Consider the following 20016-nt stretch of genomic DNA (forward strand, 5'->3'; position numbering starts at 1 on the left):
CGCGCCCCAGTAACTGCGGCCCGTGGCTGCGCCAGCGCGCGGCCAAACAAACAAACAAAATTCTGCAAGCCCGCAGCGCGCCGCGCCGGCCCCGTGCCCCAATTACATGGTCACGCCACTTGCGCTGACGAGTGAACAGAGCAGCCAGCCCAGAGTCCCGTCAGTAAAGTCCCTAAATTTGATTTCAACAACCCTGCAAAATTTCAACCCGCGACATAACCCTCCCCTCACAGAGCTCGAGCCCCATCGAGCTACCTCAAAATTACAAATTGTCTTTTTCCATTAAACCATAACTATAAATTCCTCATTTCACAAAAATAATAATTTTCTTAGTTCCTTGCTGTCTGAACATACATCTAGATTCTGCGTAAGATTTATTTTAAAACAACAAGTATTCATAAAATTAAATGTAAAACTTTTATCTGGTTTGTTCTCACAGGAACCTTCAGAGGCTCGAGTTCTCAATTCTAAAAAAATTGTTCTGTTAGTGAAGCTCTCTTTACAAATTAAATTACTGTTCTTAGTTTCTCAGTATTCGTTAAACAATGTGCAAATTCTTGATAATTATTATTATTTTTTTTTTTTCGGTTTCCGTTTATTACCATACTTCTTTCGTTCTTCAAAAAAAATTAAGTGTCCTTACAGTGTTTCAATTAATTAAACTCTTATCTCGTGAAGGTTGGTGCAACTCCTCGAAGTCAGTGTTGTCGAGAAGAGTAGCTCCCTGGGCTGGCCATCAGCAAACACCACTCAACTCCAACAGCTACTGGACTGGCTTCCAGGGCAGCTCACAACTTCTCCCCACATCTGCTTCGGAGTTGTGCCATCCTCATCACGAACAGATTACAATTCTGAAACATCATCAACAGGCATTACCATCACGCCTGACAAATACAAAACTAACTACTAAACTGCAATCGATGGGCAAGGATGCAAACACACAAAAAAATAAAATTAATTAATTCAACTGCTAACATAAAGTATCCCACCCTTAGCATAATCTAATCAGGCAAATAATTTGATAGGAAAAACTTAAGGAAGGGAAACATGACCTCCAATGATTTTCCCTAACTCTTGAGTCTTGATCTTCTCTATACAGCAAATAGTCCCCACGAAGTAACTGGGTTGAAGGTCAGTTCACATGACCCACCCATAACCTCTTCTACTCTTCTTTTCTTCTGGGGGCAACCACAATGCCCACCAATCTCTCTCCATGGTGCCGAACCAGCTATCCCATGAGAGTAAACAACGTAGTCAATAGAAGCGCAGAGGGGAAACACCAATCTCTGGCTTGTCGAGTCATAAAACTGCTTTATCTTCTTCTTCTTCTGAGTAAAAATATCTGACTAACCTTGCTTCTATTCTTCCAAACAGTAAAAGTTCATCAGGTATCTTCATGAAAGAAACATTCTAACTAATAATTCTTCATTTTTCTTCTTCTTTATTTCTGTTAGTTGTAATAGAAGGCCATGTTAGGGAGGTTATAGGGAAAAAGAGTGGCCAATTCCCACCCCATCACCCACCTAGATCATGACTAATTAACTTTTAAACTTTCTATTTCAAACAAATAAAAAAAAAACATTTTTTTTTATTCAAACTTTTAAACTATAATTACTTTTACTTCATAACCTCAAAAGCTAATCAATAATTCTAAATGAAATTGTGATTTACTGCATCCTTGTTCCATCCGATCTGTTTGTTTATAACCTTTCTTGTAAAGTATAAAATTTTCAAACATTACTAATTCAAAAAAAAATTAAATTCTGGTGTCCTTTGAGTTACAATTAACTTTACTATTTCTTAGCTTGAAATAATTTAAGTTTTCAGAACTATTTCATTGTCTAATTCACAACACTTAAAAATCAACTCAAAACAACAAATCATCAAAATCAATAAGATCATCTGACCTACCTATCAGTACTGTGAACTTGAACTGTTCGTACACATTTATAATAAGCTATTGTATTTAAATTCCAACCTAAATAAGGTTTAAAAAAAACTACTAATCCCTCTGTAAATTAAGAAAATTAACTTTAAAAATTAAACTTAAGGTATTAGTTCTTTTTGACAGCTACCACAACTCACTAGTTCCATTACATTACTATAACATAAAAAGTTCTGTAAATAATGTTTATAACAAAAAAAAACTCCAGTTACTGTCTTCCATAAAAAAAAATAAAACTTTACATGACCTTATTAATCTCCACTTGTAAGTCCATGGCTGCCAGCTTTCTCTTCTCTTGAATCTTCAGTCTTGGCTCTTGTTTCAGTGATCTTGTATCTTGTCTCTCGAACTCTTGTCATCTTGTAAACTGGACTGCTGCTCAGCTCATCTTAAGGAATCTGTAACAGTTTCAAAAATACATGTTAATTTAAATTACATAATTCCTGTTCTTTGGTCCTAAAAAAAAATTGTATTATTAGTACACATTACCCTGAAACAACATTATTATTCATTGTTTATTACTTAAAAAAAATGCTTTACCATAAAATCCTTTTTTGTTCTTTTCATTAGGCCTATTTATTTTCCTTCTTAATTAAATTCTGCTTCAAATGTTAATCCTAACTTAAGACCTACCATCTATTTATTATTCATTACCTACATTATTTATGTTACCCTAAAATTCCCATAAGTTTCTAATACTTCCTATCAAAGACATTCTCTCTAAAAAAAAATTTACTTGTGACTCTTAACTTAACAAACTTAAAAAAAACTTTTACACTAGACTTAACTTATTATTCATTCTTAGTTACTAAATTTCTATATGTAAACTTTAGTACTTACAAACAAAAACTGCCTATTTCTCTCTACCTCTTAATCTCTTTCAATTATTACAATAATAATGTTACCTTGCATCTTTAAACTTTCTTCTTTTCAATTAAATTAGACATCTCATAACAATAAAAATTCTGCCTATACTCTTCTTATGGGTGTACAAACCAACAACAAAATTTCAAATTCTCAAGTTTCCTTATATTTAAATTATGCAATGCACATAACCTCTGTGGTGCCTGTACCCTTTTAGGCCTACCACCTTCTCCTCTCACATCATGACAACTCTTATTCCTCGGGGTCTGTATTCACTGTTACAAATCAAATATCTCAAAAAAATTAAAAACAAATTTATTATTTTAAGAAAACAAAAATTTACATTGAATTTACTATGGAGCCTGGAAATCTTAATGTCTCACAGCAGCTAACATGACTAAATCCCATGGAACCCCAGGTTTACATAACCTGTGCCCAAAAATTTAAGCATACCAGGCTTTCTCTGCACTGGTTTTACAGCATCACACACTATTTAGGGCCCCTGATCTGCCATCAGTCCCAAGGAGTTTTCCCACAACCCCTCTCTACACAAGCGCCTACCGCATTCCTCTCAATTGGCTATCGGTTTTACGGCATTCTTTTGGGATCCGACCATCAAGTTAGGGCTAATCGAACACTAAACCTCCATACTTCCAAACTAATGTAAATCAATTAAATTTTCTCTGTAAATTCTAAAAATCAAAAAAAATTATTCCAACATGCCAAAGAAACTTCCAAAAAAAATTCATAATCTTATCTTCAAACCATTAAAATAAAAATAAATAGATTACTCTGTTTTCTCCTTAATAACTGTAAACTGTCAACAAATATCATGTCGTAAATTTTAACTATGCTTACTGACTCTTAATCATAAAATCTCATTTGTCCTAATTAATAAACAACCGATTTCCTTAAAATCTCACTGTATCTCTCACACTCAAACTTCACTGGCTGAATATCTCAATAAATTCAAAAACAATTATCTAAACTCTTAAAGAAACTCCTCCCCAATTATTCAAATTACTTCACCTTATTTTATTTCATTACTTAAAACACCTTACTCAAAAAAATTAATTAATTATCTAGCTATCTTCCATTATTATTTATTTACCGAACAAAACTTTCTCCTAAATTAATTTAGTAAAATTCAATTTCACATTAGGCAAGTACACTAACTCTCTACAGCAATGTTTCTCATTTCCCTCCTTCCTAACTGAATCCAATCTTACTTAACCTCCAGGGAATTTACCTCACAAAATAACCAAAAATTTCACTGTAGTGCCTATCTGCTATAGGCCCACTACACAGGGGGCTCTAACCCCACCAACAAACTTCATTGAAATGGTACCCTATCCCATACAGGATAGCCACTTCGGTACTACCAAGGGGAACTCCTGCCCCAAACTACTCACAACTCTCAGGATTCTCCTGACCCTTAATTCCGTAGTCAGCCCATCTCCTATGGTCTGCGCTACAATTCCCTTTCTTCCCAGGGACACAACGCCTCACCTTAGGGTCCCTCGCCCTAATGAAAACATTAATTTTGTCTCTCTGTTCTTTTGGAGTAAATTCCCTCTACACACAAAATCTAGCCTTCCCAGTTTTCTCAATGCTTATCGATTTTATAGTGTACCTCCTTAATAATGTTTACAAATCCCAAAAAAATATTTTTAAAACCGAGGTAGAATTTAACTAACAAAAACATAAACAACTTACAACGAAACACTTCTAGCCTATACATCATACACTTCTTAAATTAAATTACTTACATACTGAAAGTTCCTCTTCTTCTAAAACACACTTAAATTTAAATTTATTTAACCAATAGTCAATTTTCTTATCGCTAAGTTACCGTACAGCTGATCAAAACAAGGTCACGGCCGTCCACGTCTCTGTACGTGCTCGTGACGTCACCGAATTCCATCAGGTGCGCCAACCCTCGCTTGCGGTTCCTCCGTTCTCCGCTAGGTCTCAGCACCTCCCCGTCACGTGTTCATTCTGCCACGTCCACTGACGTGTCGTTCTGAAACAACTCTCAACATTTTTCTAATTAAAACAAAACATCACTATAAATTCTATAACTCTCTTTTACATAAACTCTCGTTTTCTCTTTAATTCCTTTCTAACGTTTATCCTTCCCTCGACTGATTTAATTCGTACGTCTCGTCTCCTACGCGCACGAAAACAAAACAAACTTCTCTTGAAAATAATTCCTATTTACGACAAAAAACTTTATTTTAAATTATAATTCTCTTAACCTACAATCTTAAAATTAATTTCAATTAAATTAAACCACTTGCATTATCTCTATTAATCATTTAAATTATAACGTATTCTCCTCACGTAAAAATCCCTGATAAACTCAACGACTTAAAACAACTTATCACTATAAACTTTATCCTTACAAGTATACTCAAATAATCATCTGTTACGTCAAAAAAAAATCTCAAAGACTTCCTCCACTTAGATTAAATTCCGTAATCCTCTCCTCAAGTAAACTCTTAATAACCTGCTATCAGAAGCTGAAACTAACTTAATAATAAACATAAAAATCTACCTCTCTCTCTCCAGAAATAGAACCTATCCGGCGAACTCTACCATTTCTGTCACGTGCACCTACCCGGCGCCTCCACCATTTCTGTCACGATCCACTTTCGGAGAGGGGAGAGAATCGTAGCTCTTTACATAGAAACAACTCGCTTGGCATCAACTAGTCTTAACTTCATAAAATACTTTACTGTACCTAGGATCATAGGTTCGTCATCCCGTACAGGATGTCTGGTGAGAGCTGAACTAAGGAGATTTTGCAAAATAACATAATACTTAATTAAAATTATTTTATTCTTAAAGTCAAATACTCAACATCATTTTAAAGAACATTTAAATAGCGGGATTACAATTTAAAACAATAATCTCTTTACTTCCTTAACGATTGAACGACCTTACAAGAGAGAGAATGAGAGAACTTCACTAAACACTTCCCTAGTCCTTCCGAATACCTCAAATCATAATTAATACTTAAAATTAAAACAAAGATAAGTCCATACTCACATTTTCCGAAAAGCCTTTCTTGATCGATTACTTTAAAAAAATAACGTAGGGGCCTCTCCTGCCCTTGAAATCCCGAACGAACATTACATTTTAAAAACTATGACGCGTGACCCCTGACGAGGGCCATAGCCTCCGCCCGAAAGCTTGACGACTACATTATGACCTAACTTAAATTAAACGACTCGTGGCCTCTGGCGTCGACCATAGCTTCCGCCCGAAAGCTTGAATTCCTACATCACGAACGAACTAACAACTCGTGACCACAGGTGAGACGCATAGCCTCCGCCTGAGTGAGCCCCGAGTCACCACTCACTTGCGCTTAAATTCGCGCGCCCTGCCGCGCCTACCATAACAAAAGCTCGTTATTGAAGTCAAATTTACTAAACAACTAACTAGAACATCTGGGAAGACTACCCCCCCTCTACCCCAATGTGCAGGCCACACCGCGCGGCTTGTTACGACAGCGCGCCCCAGTAACTGCGGCCCGTGGCTGCGCCAGCGCGCGGCCAAACAAACAAACAAAATTCTGCAAGCCCGCAGCGCGCCGCGCCGGCCCCGTGCCCCAATTACATGGTCACGCCACTTGCGCTGACGAGTGAACAGAGCAGCCAGCCCAGAGTCCCGTCAGTAAAGTCCCTAAATTTGATTTCAACAACCCTGCAAAATTTCAACCCGCGACAATATCATACCTGCCACTTTCATTTTCTGAAGTTATTATTGAAGCAAACAGGTAAAAAAACGTAAAAACACATATAACAAACATTAATATTTAATAATAAGAGCTTTTTATTAATATTTCTTATTTAATTTACATATTTAATTCATTCATTAATATGTTTAATTATAAGTAGGTATTATCGCTGTCTAGAACTATGTAGCTAGCTGCAGTAGTGTTTACTGCTCGAGGCAGCCTTGGGCCGGGTGAAGGCTGAAGAAAGCGGCCGGCACAGAGGAACGCAGGAACGCAGGAACAGTATCAGGTGGGGGGGGGGCGGTGACGCAGACACTCGCAAGCAGGTGGCTCGGTCGCTCACCGTTACTCGCCGCCCGGGGCGACCTCTGGTGACGTCACCGCCCCTCCGCATTCCGCGGCGCGCAAGTAGGTCAGGTTGGCCACCATGCGTCGCTAGTGAGCCGTCACAGTAGTACCAAAACAATGCATCATTATCATTTTCATTTCACATTTCTACAGGTAATTTGTTTTTGTAATGTTATTATTTTACTTTTATGTAACATGAATGATTAATTTCTACAGGTTATATCTTATAAAATACTATGGCTGTAGATTTAATCGTGTATTACTTAGTAGCTGTTTCTTTCTTTTCTTCATTATAATACTTTTATTTTAACTATATTCGTTTTTTTTTTTTTTTTTTTAACGTGTTATGGTTGAAAGCTTGGATATCCACTGGTGCCCTTCACGTTTGATTTTATTCCTTATTTTATATATATATATATATATATATATATATATATATATATATATATATATATAGTTTGTTTACGTCTTTGTTTTTATATTTAAATGGTACCAGCAGCGTAATTTGTATTGTGTCTGTCAGTTGGCGCTTGGTAAATAATTAACAAAATTAATAAAAATTAATATTTTATGGCATTTGCAGTGTAAAAGTGTATGTTAAAGGTATGCTTGACTTATTCGAAATTAATTTGCAGCATTATAAAATAATGCCTTACTGACTTCATTACACTTATTCCATACGGCCAATAAGGTAAATGACTTGACAAGTGAGATGTTCAATATTGTCAACGGCGTGTCCGTAGATTTTACATTACATTTCATGATACGGTGTTAATTTTTTTACAGGTGCTGCAAGGAACATTCAGGCTTCGATAGCTGATTATTCTTTTAGGATCAACAAAATAATTAAGTATACGTTATTAGCTAGTCTTGTGGTGTATTTGTATGTGTTTGTTTTATTTATTGGTTCACGAGAGTCATTCGTTGAAGTATGAACGTTCGCTGAAGTACTGGATACCACTCATGCTACACCAAAGAACTAATCGAAACGCTTTGGAATACCCCTCCTAACGGCTTGTTCGACATGTGACACCAAAAATGGCCGCCATGACGTCAGAATTCAAGATCGCGTTCGGCACCTCAACCAAACCCTGCACCTCACAAGAAACCCTGCCGCAGTATATATACATACATATATATTTATACTTCACTTAAGTGCTTTTTAAGAGTGCCATTACTTACAACGATAACAGACTTTTTTCCAACATTTAGAGCTACTAAAATTTATATTACTTATAATTTATAATATTTGCATTTCCGTATCAACTACATATACGCTTGCACTTTCGTAAAAACTAGCTATATAAAATTATTAACGCTACTTTTAAATACGTACTAACTGTGTTTATCTGCACTTCTACATTACTATTACAAAGAGGAAGTGTTTGTATGTAGTGGGTAATCTCTGTAACTACTAATCCGATTCTGACAATTAGTTCACTAATATGAAGCTACATTATCCCTGAGTGATAAAAGATTTTTTATTTTTAAAAAATTATTGAAAAATTAATAATAAAATATTAAATGCCAGTAAAAAATACACCATAGATATGTGTATACGTTAAATACATTCATATTAGGAAGAAATAAAGTTACACCACAGATATATGGAAGTGCGGATATAAAATGATGTGAATTAAATTCATATTTTTTATTTTTTTTCTCTTATCTTGCCATGGAGTAAACAAATTTTGGTGTGGACCAGTATTCAATATCAGTCACTATAGTATAAGTTTTAAACGCGCGCGCGCACACACACACACACACACACACACTAACACACACATATATATATATATATATATATATATATATATATATATATATATATTCATATGATGAAAAAAAAGGCTACATACAAATAATATATATATATATTATTTGTATGTAGCCTTTTTTTTCATCGTATGAATATTTCGTTGCATGCTGCTCACGAATCTTATAGTTTCACTCTAATATTTTTTTTCATAACGTGCCCAAGGAAGTATTACATAACCACACTTTTATATTTATATTTGAATAAACGCTCGAACACGGCTGGAGCACGCGGTGAGCTCCAACGGAATCACGTGTTGCACAATAACCGTAGCGCATGTGCAGTTGGAGGTATGTACCGCTACGGTTACCCTCGCTGCAGCTGTGTGCACCAGCCGCATGTAGTCCTCTGAAATTATTGTATTAACAAGTTACGTTCAATTTTTTTTTAATTTAATTATATGAATGCGGGGTTGTTATCATCTATATATATAAAAAATTCAGCCTCCGTATTTATGTGGTCGCAAAACTCGAGAAGTAGTCGATCAATTGTCTCGAAATTTTGACACACTGTTGCATTTTAATACGCGAGTGTTTTATAGTAGAAGTTTAAAAAAAATCTTAAATTTTCCTGGAAGTCCCGTCATTTTCAAAGTAAGAAGCATTAATTTTGATTTTATGGTGTTTGGTTAGAAATAAACATATAAGGTCTGAGTGTTTTTGGAAAAGAAAAAATATATGTTTTTTGATAGAATTTTTATAGGTTTTACTTACATTCTGCTGATATGTAGTTTAGAACCGAATTATCTCTGGAAAGTATAGCGAGAAAGGATATTAGACTCTTCACTGAATGAATATATTCTTTTTGAATGCACGCGCGAAAGAAAATAAAAAATATTTTAACTACCGTATTTTGTTTTCGCTTGCCATACTACGCATTTTACGAGTTGGCTCATAAGTCATCGGAAGTATTAGACGATACATTGAAAGACTAGAGAAATAATCAGGTTCAGTTTGGTGGTGCATTGATGTTATTATCCGATGACTTCAGATAAACGCTTTCAGTTATTCTTCGCTCAACACCAGTTGATGAATTAAATGCCTGTTTGAAATATTAAACTTTTTGGAGCAAAGTCAAAAAAAGAAAGCAATTAACCACTAATATGAGAGTTCAGCTTCAAACCGATTTAACAGCTGACATTTTTTCAAGACAATTACTCGAGGTACCTACATATCCAAAAACAGGAAAAATCACTTTTTCATTTAATTTTTTTAATATCGTGAATACAAAAGAATTAGTAGACAAGGTTTTCCAAAGCATCGAAACAAATTATCGAAATCACGCATGGTTAAGTAGAAGAGCCATTCTAGCGGCTAACAATGTTCATGACAACATCCGCCCTGGCTTCGCTTGCCCGACAGCCCAAGTAGCTAATGCATTAACTAAAATTAATACACACAACTCAATACATACAGTAAAAGTTTCACATATAACAAACTGGATCAGAAATTTGCGTGCCAATTATATTACTCCGAAACATCAATCAGCCAAAGTTATGCAATGGCATACGATTGGTAATTAAATAATTATGAACTATCTAATTGAAGCAACTATTCTGATTGGACCTTGTTACACTTCACTCTCTCTTAATGACTTGTGTAAGTGGTGGATCTTTTAGTTTCAAAAGGCTGAACAAAAGGAAAACAACAAGGTGTGATCTAGTCTAGGTAAAATATGTAATACCAGTGCGTTTAGTTGTTTTCAGTAAAAATAAATATGTTATATTTTTCGTCCGGTCATGAGTATGTAGTCCGAATTAATTTCAAAATTATTTAGCAATAGCATCATGCTATTGTTTAAATATAGAGTAGAATCTATATTTCGTAAGCATGATATGGATTATTTTTCACATTTGCTTTAGAATTTTTGTGTAATGCATGAACATGTAAATTGTGTATTTATGCATGCATGCATGCTACTTACTCTCTTAAGACTGCTCAAGTTTCAAAAGTATTTCCAGCATTGTGAATATATTTTATAGTTTCTTGACATAAAACATAAAATTAGGTAAATCATAAAGTCTAATTAATAAAATACTAGGTCCTGAGAAAAAAAATTAGTGAATTATCTTATATTAATTTTGATAGCTTTAAATTGAGTATTTTAATACAACTACCTACTTCTGAAAGCTATTGCGAGGCTCAGAATTAATTACTAAAATAAAATAAGTACTTTGGAAAAAATTAAGAATATTTGTTTTAAGATGAGATAACATTGCTTTAAAATTATAGGTGGAACCAGGGTAGAAATTTATAATTATAACTTTACGGTATTTTTGGTAACTGTGATCGTTACCATGAGTATTGATTATAAATACTTATAGAAGAAGCCAAGTCATAATTAATTTTATCGCGCTGAAACCACCAATACGGCAGGCCGACAAAAAAAAATGACGTTCTAGTCGCCTCGCCAAGCAGATGGCGCCGTTGTACGGTGATCAGGGGCTTCACTTCCAGATATTCCTCTTTCTTTGTCCGAGCAGCAGATGAGATTCAGGGGGAAAAAAGATTTTTTTAATCAAAGAGAAACAACGGTGTTGTGAAGTGATGATTGTTTTCACTGCTCACCGCACAACGACGCAACTAGACTGGCGAGGCGTCCATGGCGCCTTCTCGTGCCGGGACGAGCTACTAGTTTTAAGCGCGATGAAAAACTTGTACAGCTTGGCTCGGCGTCATCTATTAGCACTTATGTTCGACGCTATTACAATAGAATTATTTAATAAAATTTATCTTATGCAATGTTGTGTTTCTATTTGGCTTAAAAAGATGAGAGAAAAAAATTGTTTTAATTATGTCAGTAGGAATAATATAATATATTTTAATTATTATTTTTTACAGATGCCATTGATGGTTACACGGTATGTCATGAGAAACATCAATAATGTACAAAAAAAGATGAATATGCGAATACACAGGAAAGAAGCGAAAATCAGCCGTATCAAAAGTTAAATGCACAGACAGCACAGAAAATTCCATGGAAGTTATTAGGTTTTAAAAATCACAGCAGAGACTAATACAGGGAGCTGGCAATCACGAGACAGCTACAGCAAGAACAGCAAATAAAGGCAAAATATAACCTTTGACAAAAGCGACAAACTGCGGTGTTAGAAACAACAGTAAATTTGCAGACTTTCATAGAAGAATTCACCTCAAATAATTGAAGAGATTCAGATACCTGGTTCTTCATATATACAATGTAATTTTTTGTAAAGGTTTTAATGTTTGCAAGCTAGCGGGGAGGTGTAAACATGGCAACATTGCGCGCCACTTGCTATGTACTGAAACATAACCTAACTCGCAGACAGTAGCTGTATCCGAATAGTGGCATAATGGATCCCTTATCTAAGGGATCCATAGATAGTGCATCGTAATGGACGCGGCCATCTTTGAGTTGTATCCGAATTCTCACAAGGGATGTCGATGCATCCTCTCATGCGTCCACTAATTCGAGATTTTTAGGGATGCGACTCTCGCATCCACTGATACGTCCATACATCAGTTAGCTTTGTTAATGTGAACATAACCCATAAAGAGCGAACGTGTGATACGAGATAGTTAATCAAAATGGATTTCACCACTGAAATATTCTATCACAATTTCCAAAGGGTGACCTAGCATTTCGTCGCCACACCAGACGTGCGTCGCTCCAGCGGCGATCCGACAGCGTGACGGCGTCTGTGGAGTCGGAGCGTCGACGGGCGTAGCGACGCTGCTTGGAGCGTCGGGCACCGGCGGACTCTGCTCTCACTCGCTCTGGAGGGGCTCGTACACCCGGCAGCGAGAACCTTCTAGAACAGTCTTCTAGGTAGTCGCAGCGATGGCCACCTCACTCCTTCGGGTATGACGTCGTCTCCGGGTGTCGACAATAGGAGGAACACTCTTTCCTTCACACAGAACCACTGCTTGCCTGGACGACAGACTGCTCTCCAGGCAAGCAAGTATTGCGGGTTGCAAGGCCCCGCAGGCGTCGAGTACAAGTTCTCATTAAATAATAACAACACAGGTAAACCGATTTTCGTAAGAAATGCACACTATTATCTCAAAAAACGTATGTCCTATATGCAAAAATAACCATAGCCATTCGTTGTACAAAGTTACATTATCGGTTTTGTGGTATTGTAAACTATCTTGGCAACAGATTGCAAAGTAATGTTTTGTAAATGTACAAACAATTTTTTTTTCTGTATGCAGCACCGTATTTTGATTTCCGAGGAATTTTTTTCGATATAAACAGGATAAACGCGCACATGGAAGCAGTATGTTTGTTTATGCACGAATGCTTCAGAAATTTTAAAACGTTCGGAGTAAAACATTATTCTGGAACTACACGTCTTTAACAACAGACGTGTAAAATAATATAATTGTAAATAAACGTGTGTATCTAGTTCTTATTAGCAATCCATACGTTAAATTGTTGGATTTTAGACACTGCAACTCAGTAAAGTGCATATAACTAGATAAACTATACAAGGAGCTGTAAAAAAGGTGAGTTAAATATCTGCAGATTCACAGTAGGTTTCCTTACAAATTTCTGAAATCATAGACTTTAAAGTCCTATTTTTTTTAACACACCGAGTGCAACAGAAAGTAAATATTCTGCTTTTAAAGTATGTTTACGTGTTGACTGTGTAGAAAAATACTGAATCACACTGATTTATTCAAGTTTTTATATGTCATTGAAAAGACGCTACTTTACCCATGCACTGTAGTTTCGAGTTAATTTTATTTTCTTCCCCAGAAGTCCAGGGATTTTAAGATTCGTGTCACCCTTAGCCTATACTGGCCGGATAATAACAAGATAATATCACATACTTGTCGTTTAAATTAATAGTTTTAGATACATATTGATACCATTTCAAAAACATGTATATTGATCAGATTTTGTGAATTTCGTATAAGTGAAAGTTTAGAATCTGAAAACAGAACACTTCTGTTTATATATATATATATAGATATATATATATATTTCTATATATATGCCCTACATATATTTCCAGATCAGTAGCAAGAAAGGCCGGTAAAATTAAACTAAGCTGTGTTTGTGTTTAAATTCTTTATTCAAACCAGTCATCATTTCTCTATTTTACTGTACCATTTCACCTGTTTAAAATTATAGTTTTAACGTGACACATTATCCTGCTATTCAAGAATATAATTCACATATTTATTGTTATATTTGGTTATCAATACTCATACCATTGTGGTGTGGAAATAGTGTACAATCAAGGCGCCCCGATAAAATGTATTGTTATAGCACAGATGAACACAGTAGGCATCCTAAGACAAAGCAGTTACGAATTTTCAGGGGCTTCTTTTAGCACTTTTAACCATTTTTATTGAAATTGATATATTTTACATAAATATAAAATTTCATGGATTAATCAAGTATCAAAGTAAGGACATGGATCCTTCGAATCAATCATTATATTATTTGCTGATATTTTTAATGAATTATGGAATTTTTCTCAAATTTATAGCTAAATAATTAAGAATTTTCAATATCGTGGCCAAGATGGCCGACAAGATGATGGGCGCGTAGGCAATAAATAACAAAAACTGCACTATATCGAGTGAAGATTAAACTAATATTGCAATAGTGGCCTCTAACTGACGAAAACCATTTGTCAGATTCAATATGGCTGCCTACAGCAGACGAAAACAAGATGGTGGATGTGACGTTCTAGTAGCTGACGCTATATATACGTTGACATTAGTATTGGAGGTCAATCTGCCGGTGGCTTCCGTGGAGGAAAGATACGTCGACATTTTTATTTTTGCCCTCACCAGGTTCGAAACGAAGATGATTCCATGGTGTAAGTGTGTTTTTTTTTTAAATTAAAATTGTATTATTAAATTTTTTTAATAAATTTAATTTTTGCCGATTTTTTGAATGAAAATTGCGAATTTTCAAGATGACGGACGTGGCGTTATAATTCAAGATGGCGGAATTTCTTTTTATTAACATTTGTTAAGTAATTTTTTTAATAATTTTAAAACTCTACCATAAAAATCAGATAATAATTACGGAATTCCAGGATGGCGGCCGTAACGATTATTGCAATGGCGACGACACAATTCAAAATGGCGGCCATAACATCCTAATTGACATGGTCATTACCTAAGCGTCTAAGCGCGGCTTGCTTTTAGGACTCTTAAGCCACTTTTAGGACATTTCAAGCAACTGGCATTTCCGAAGACTAAAATGGGTATTTTTACCTCAAAACGGAAATTTTTCCCTCGAAATAGGAAAAATTTTATTTTTCTCATTTTTGAGAAATTTTGTTGGATTTTTTTTTCTTTAAAAAACCTCTACATTTTCTCGGATTTTGGGGGAATTTTGAGGAATTTTGAGTCATTTTTGTCAATCCTGGGCCAATTTTGAAGGTTAATGTCAAGGTCAAAGATCAAAGTCCTACAATATGGCCACCGTGACGTCACATTCCAAGATGGCGGACATCGTCTCCGGCTCCACGCCCTAAACCCTGCCGCCGGAGCCCCCAATATATACAACTCGCCACATTTTTGTTCATTCGACATCCGTTCCATTCATGACATCACTCCTACCAAATGCCGTATACCAGGAGCTGAGATGTTTACGCATCAATAAAAAAATATATACTTTCAATACTTGCACGTTATAAAATATGGAATACTCTCAAGCTTTCCCTTGATTTCAAATTTTTTGATACCTCAATTTCATTCCTCGCATAACTTAAATTTTAAGTTTTAAATCTTTAAGAGGGAAATGATACGCCGTTTCATCGCGACTTGTATGTGTTTGAAGAGAAGCTGCATAATGAGCATCATTGCCACCCTCCTCTTCAACCATTCGGCTAACCTGCGGTGGACTCAGAGTAAGAGTATCACAAGGTGCTTGTCCAGATCTATGACATCTCTGGGTCCCCTCAGACACCCAGAGAGTCTGTGGTCCAGCCTCTACTAGCTGTCCGTGCTAGTGTCTCTCACTCGCCCGCCCTTCACCGGGCGTGCTCCGAGCTATCACAGCCACCAGCTGCCAGTACGAGACCTGTGGGACAAGTCTTCCTGTCCATCTGCGTGGCGTGCCGGAGTACCGCGCGGTACCTGCAGCCATATTGGTAGAACCCGTTGAAGACTACGTGCCGGTCCGTGGGTCACCGGCAGCCCACGCGGACTCCCTACAGATGCGCTGTTTCACCGCTGCATTGCCACGCCACCACGACCCGCCAACCTGCTGTGGTCCATCCAGTGCCACGGAGTGCACTAGCCAGTCCTGGGTCGGTGTAGCCACAGAACATACCAGTGCGACACTCTTACAGTAGAATTTTAAACCATGTTTCGCGCAACATGGGACGCTATCTTTCGGGTTGGCCCATAACTACTAGCCAAATAAAACTCAGACGAAGATTTGGTTTATAATATTAATTTAGTAGCTTTAAAACATATTGCTCAATAACAGAATTTTAAATTGTGCGGAAAACATTAATGCTGTTTTTGTAATAAAACATTATGTTCTACATAAATTAGTAGATGATGCAAAATATCGGTATGCCACACCCATAACATATGTGACTAAAAAAAATAAGATGAATTATTTTCACGGGTTTGTTTGCCTCATAATAGTGTATCACAATCAACACAGCTATGTTAGTAATATAGAGTTTCTTCCCCAAGAGTGTAGCTGAGCGGCGCGTGGTTGTTCGCAGATGTTTGTGCTGCTGGTTGCCGCTGGGCGCGCGCAGGCGCAGGAGGACCCTCCCCCTCCTGAGGGCTACCACGCCTTCGTGCAGTCGCCCAGCGCCGAGCCGCCGCGCGTCAGGCGCCCGCCCTACCTGCAGTCCGACTCCGAGTGCCCGGGTGAGTAGCTGACCCTCTCTCCCTCCCTCTCTCCCTCCCTCCCTCTCTCTCTCCTCCGACACTGTGTGCTCTCGATCCGTGCGGCCAGCTGCGAAGCTACGGGTGTGCGTATTGCTCATCTAGAAAATTAAAACAAAACTAATGTGCCAAAAACTCCCTCGGATTATCATTTCAAAATCATTTTGCTTCAATTTAAATTTACTTAGTTATCCTGTGCTGAGGGAGCCTGGGAAAGGACTGCCAGCAGCTTGGCAAAGTTTAAATGGGAGTGAGCCCTAGAAGGGAAAAGTTTAAATACGACAAATATTTAGGAGAAACAGTGTCCAGCCGACTCTGCTGGACCTGGTTTTCGTTCCCACCGTCCAGAACACGCCCTGGCGTAAAATTTCGTTCCTCCTGATTTTATCTGTCACGAACTCGCGTTTTGTTCTGTGCTTCCAAGCTTTTGCAATTTAAGTACACATAGAAACATATAAGACACGAGTTGGTTTTACTAACAAAATAATTGTTTATGGATTTGTTTCACAAAGTTACAAGTTTTTAACAACTGCAAAACAATAACATCCAGTCATCCCAAGTGCTTCAAACAGGCATTTCACATAGGTTTTTCAAAGTTGTCACTAATAAGTAAAAAATTCCAGTCGTGTGGTTCAGGTGTAGTTGGTACACATGCACCTAACTACATTTTTTTGCAACATGACCGCTCTTAACTAATGTGATTCAGAAACACGATCAACTTGTAACTTACGGCAACTGTAACTATTTACGTTATAAACTTGTACTTTGGTGAAACTTAGCCCAGGCAGTGTTACTAGTAATTTGTTCAAGAAGATTTTTTCTGCAAACCCTTAAAACAAGTGCATTCATTTGAAAGGGGATAGTATGTGATAAATGTTTTTGAAAAAAGTGTTCAAGCTAGGAAATAATTCTTGAGTGAATGAGAAAGTAGTACAGAACACTGCGAAGACCTCCAATGTTCTCTGCTGCGTGACTTGGTGGTTGTGAAGGTAAGACCTGTGCCTGTGATGGTCGGTGTGCGTGCAGGGGTGAGGAGCGGTCAGCGCTCCCTCAATAACCTGTGCGGGGACCTCAACAAGGGCTTCATCCCGCGCAACCCCATGGAGCAGCACATCCTCGGCTCGTCCTACCCCTTGTGAGTGCTGCTCTCCCACTGGAGCCGTCCACCCGTCACGGACACGCGGACAGTCGCGACTGCCGCGTGTGTGTGCGAGCAAGGACTGGTGGACTGACGACTGATGGCTTACTGATGGCTCGGGAGACCTCAGTCCGAACGGATGTGCGTGGGGAAAAGCATCTCGCCACTCCGAACTGTCAGTCCAAACAATCAGTCCGTCAGTTCATCAGCTTTTTGTACTGGCGAACATGTTTATTCGTACTTTTTGTATACTTTGCTATATTTCCCCCCCCCCTTTTTTTTTTCTTTGACGTGACAACGTCTAATAAATCGATGAATGCCGGCTGCACGCACGAAAAAAGTGTCCCGTTACGCGCATTGTCCCGTTACGCTGTGTCCCGTTACGCTCATTGTACGCTTGCGCCGCATCTATCTCTCTTCCACTTGATTGGAACAACCATCGATTTGACTTTTTCGTGGCACATTAAAATTCAAACACTCCCATTCGTTTCCTACTTTTCCTATCATCGTCCTATCCTTAACAGAATAAACACAGATTGGAAGAAGTTAAATAGCAAACATGTATAAAAGTTATAGTTGAAATAATCTCTTCGTTAAAGTAATAAACATATTTGAATCAATGAGTGCAAATAAAAGTAAATTTATAAATTAAATTGTAGATTTCGTTTCCCTCCTTCTTTCTATCCATACAAAATAGTGATAATTGAATAAAAATGATTCCATTTTATTCATAAAAGTATGCAATCATTTCATCAATATTTTGTTATGACTTTGTCACGTTAAACTATCGTCCGTAAACCGACTTTACAACAACCAATTTTTTTTTTACTGAAAGTGCAACTGCGACATCCAAAGTTTCTTCCATATTATACGATAAAACTATGCATCCAACAGCAACAGCAACCACAAGACTGGTCGTATGAGGGAAGGGCTTCAGTTTAGTCCAAACTTTCAATTTCGGGACTGTTCGGTTCGAACTGAGCACCTGGACTGATCGTTTGCCTCAGTTCAATACAATTTGTCATTTCGGGCTGACGAGTCCGAACTGGGAACTGGGCTGATCATGTGAGGGGACCTTTACTATACTGTTTATAAATAAAATTAATATATTTCTGTGGCTAGTCATTTTTAACGTAGCATTTTGGCGTTCAATATTTTTCTCGACAAGGTGTTAACAAGTTTTATGTTTGCGTGGAAAGGTAAACTGTAAAAAGCATATACCTGTTGAATCTGAATTTACTACACAAAGTTTGGCTGCAGGTTCGTCAAGGAAATATCAAATGTTCATATTTTCGCCTTGTGGTGTAAAGTGTTTTCTCTAGACTGTTGTTGTTGCGCCTTTGATGTTAGAGCTGACCAACTGGTTTAGCCTATTATAAATAGTAGTAAAGTATAGTTTTTATGTGCGAATGGAGAGTATAATTTGGCATACAATGTTAAAGTTAAAATATATATATATTAATATTTTAAATTATTAGAATTAAAATATAGTAAAAATATAAAATTTAAAAAATTAAGTTTAATAAATAAATAAAAATTATTTTTCATTGCAGTAGAGCTTTACAAACTTTAGGACTGGTGCTAGCAGTCAAAAAAATTATTTTTCGTTGAAATCATAAAAACGTTTTCCCCTTTATTTTGACAATGAATACACTGAAATAAAAAAACAGCATTGTGGCTACGACAAAGTATTTTTGTCAATGTAGACTCCGCAAAATATTTTGTGTTGATAAAAAAAAAAGCTTTCTGTATGTCCACTTAATATATACTACATATGAAACTTTTAAAAAATACTGCGAATCAGTGGAGTTTTACCGGAGAAGTGTTGGAAACTGCTCTGTCCAGAATATTTGTGTAAATATGTTAACATTATGTTGAGTGAAACTGCAGTGTAGTTAGTAGTTGGAGTGCGAGTGATGCGAGCGTGTGGCTGCCCGCAGCGAGCTGATCAAGAACAAGACGCTGCAGTTCTTCAGCAGGACGCTGCCCATCCTGAAGGCTGACGACACGCTGCCCAAGGTGGCGCGCTACCGCGGCCTGGAGTCCTCCGAGGCCTTCTCCGGCAACCACCTGGCCGACCCCGGGTGAGTGTCAGCTAGAGGTGGGTTGTTACAGCAATTTTCGGTATCTGTTCCAACCTGTTACTGATACAGTAATGTACCTAGTTACAAGTGTCTGATACTTTTGTATCAGAGCATTAGCGGTCCCAGGAAGCGACAAGGTATCAGCATTCTCGTTACAGGGTACACATCCTCCGTGCCGTCATCACCAGCGTAAAAAGGTATCGGTGTTTCTGATACATTATTC

At 37.2% G+C, this 20016-nt stretch overlaps 1 protein-coding gene and 1 long non-coding RNA gene across 2 annotated transcripts in view; one reads left to right on the plus strand and one right to left on the minus strand.

Moving 5' to 3' along the window:
* Window positions 1-20016, plus strand: part of LOC134541672 (uncharacterized) — an 88926-nt gene that overhangs the window by 41383 nt on the left and 27527 nt on the right. The window contains exons 2-4 of the mRNA XM_063385287.1: window positions 16403-16553; window positions 17598-17706; window positions 19650-19793. Coding sequence (XP_063241357.1) covers window positions 16403-16553; window positions 17598-17706; window positions 19650-19793 — 404 coding nt within the window. The remainder of the gene's footprint in view (window positions 1-16402; window positions 16554-17597; window positions 17707-19649; window positions 19794-20016) is intronic.
* On the minus strand, window positions 610-6534 carry LOC134541612 (uncharacterized). Its single transcript, XR_010076667.1, has 3 exons — window positions 5426-6534; window positions 4579-5389; window positions 610-2343 (listed from the first exon to the last, which is right to left on the minus strand). It is a non-coding gene; the product is annotated as an uncharacterized LOC134541612 (long non-coding RNA).

Source organism: Bacillus rossius, assembly GCF_032445375.1.
Source record: "Bacillus rossius redtenbacheri isolate Brsri chromosome 4 unlocalized genomic scaffold, Brsri_v3 Brsri_v3_scf4_1, whole genome shotgun sequence".
Classification (NCBI taxonomy): Eukaryota; Metazoa; Arthropoda; class Insecta; order Phasmatodea; family Bacillidae; genus Bacillus; species Bacillus rossius.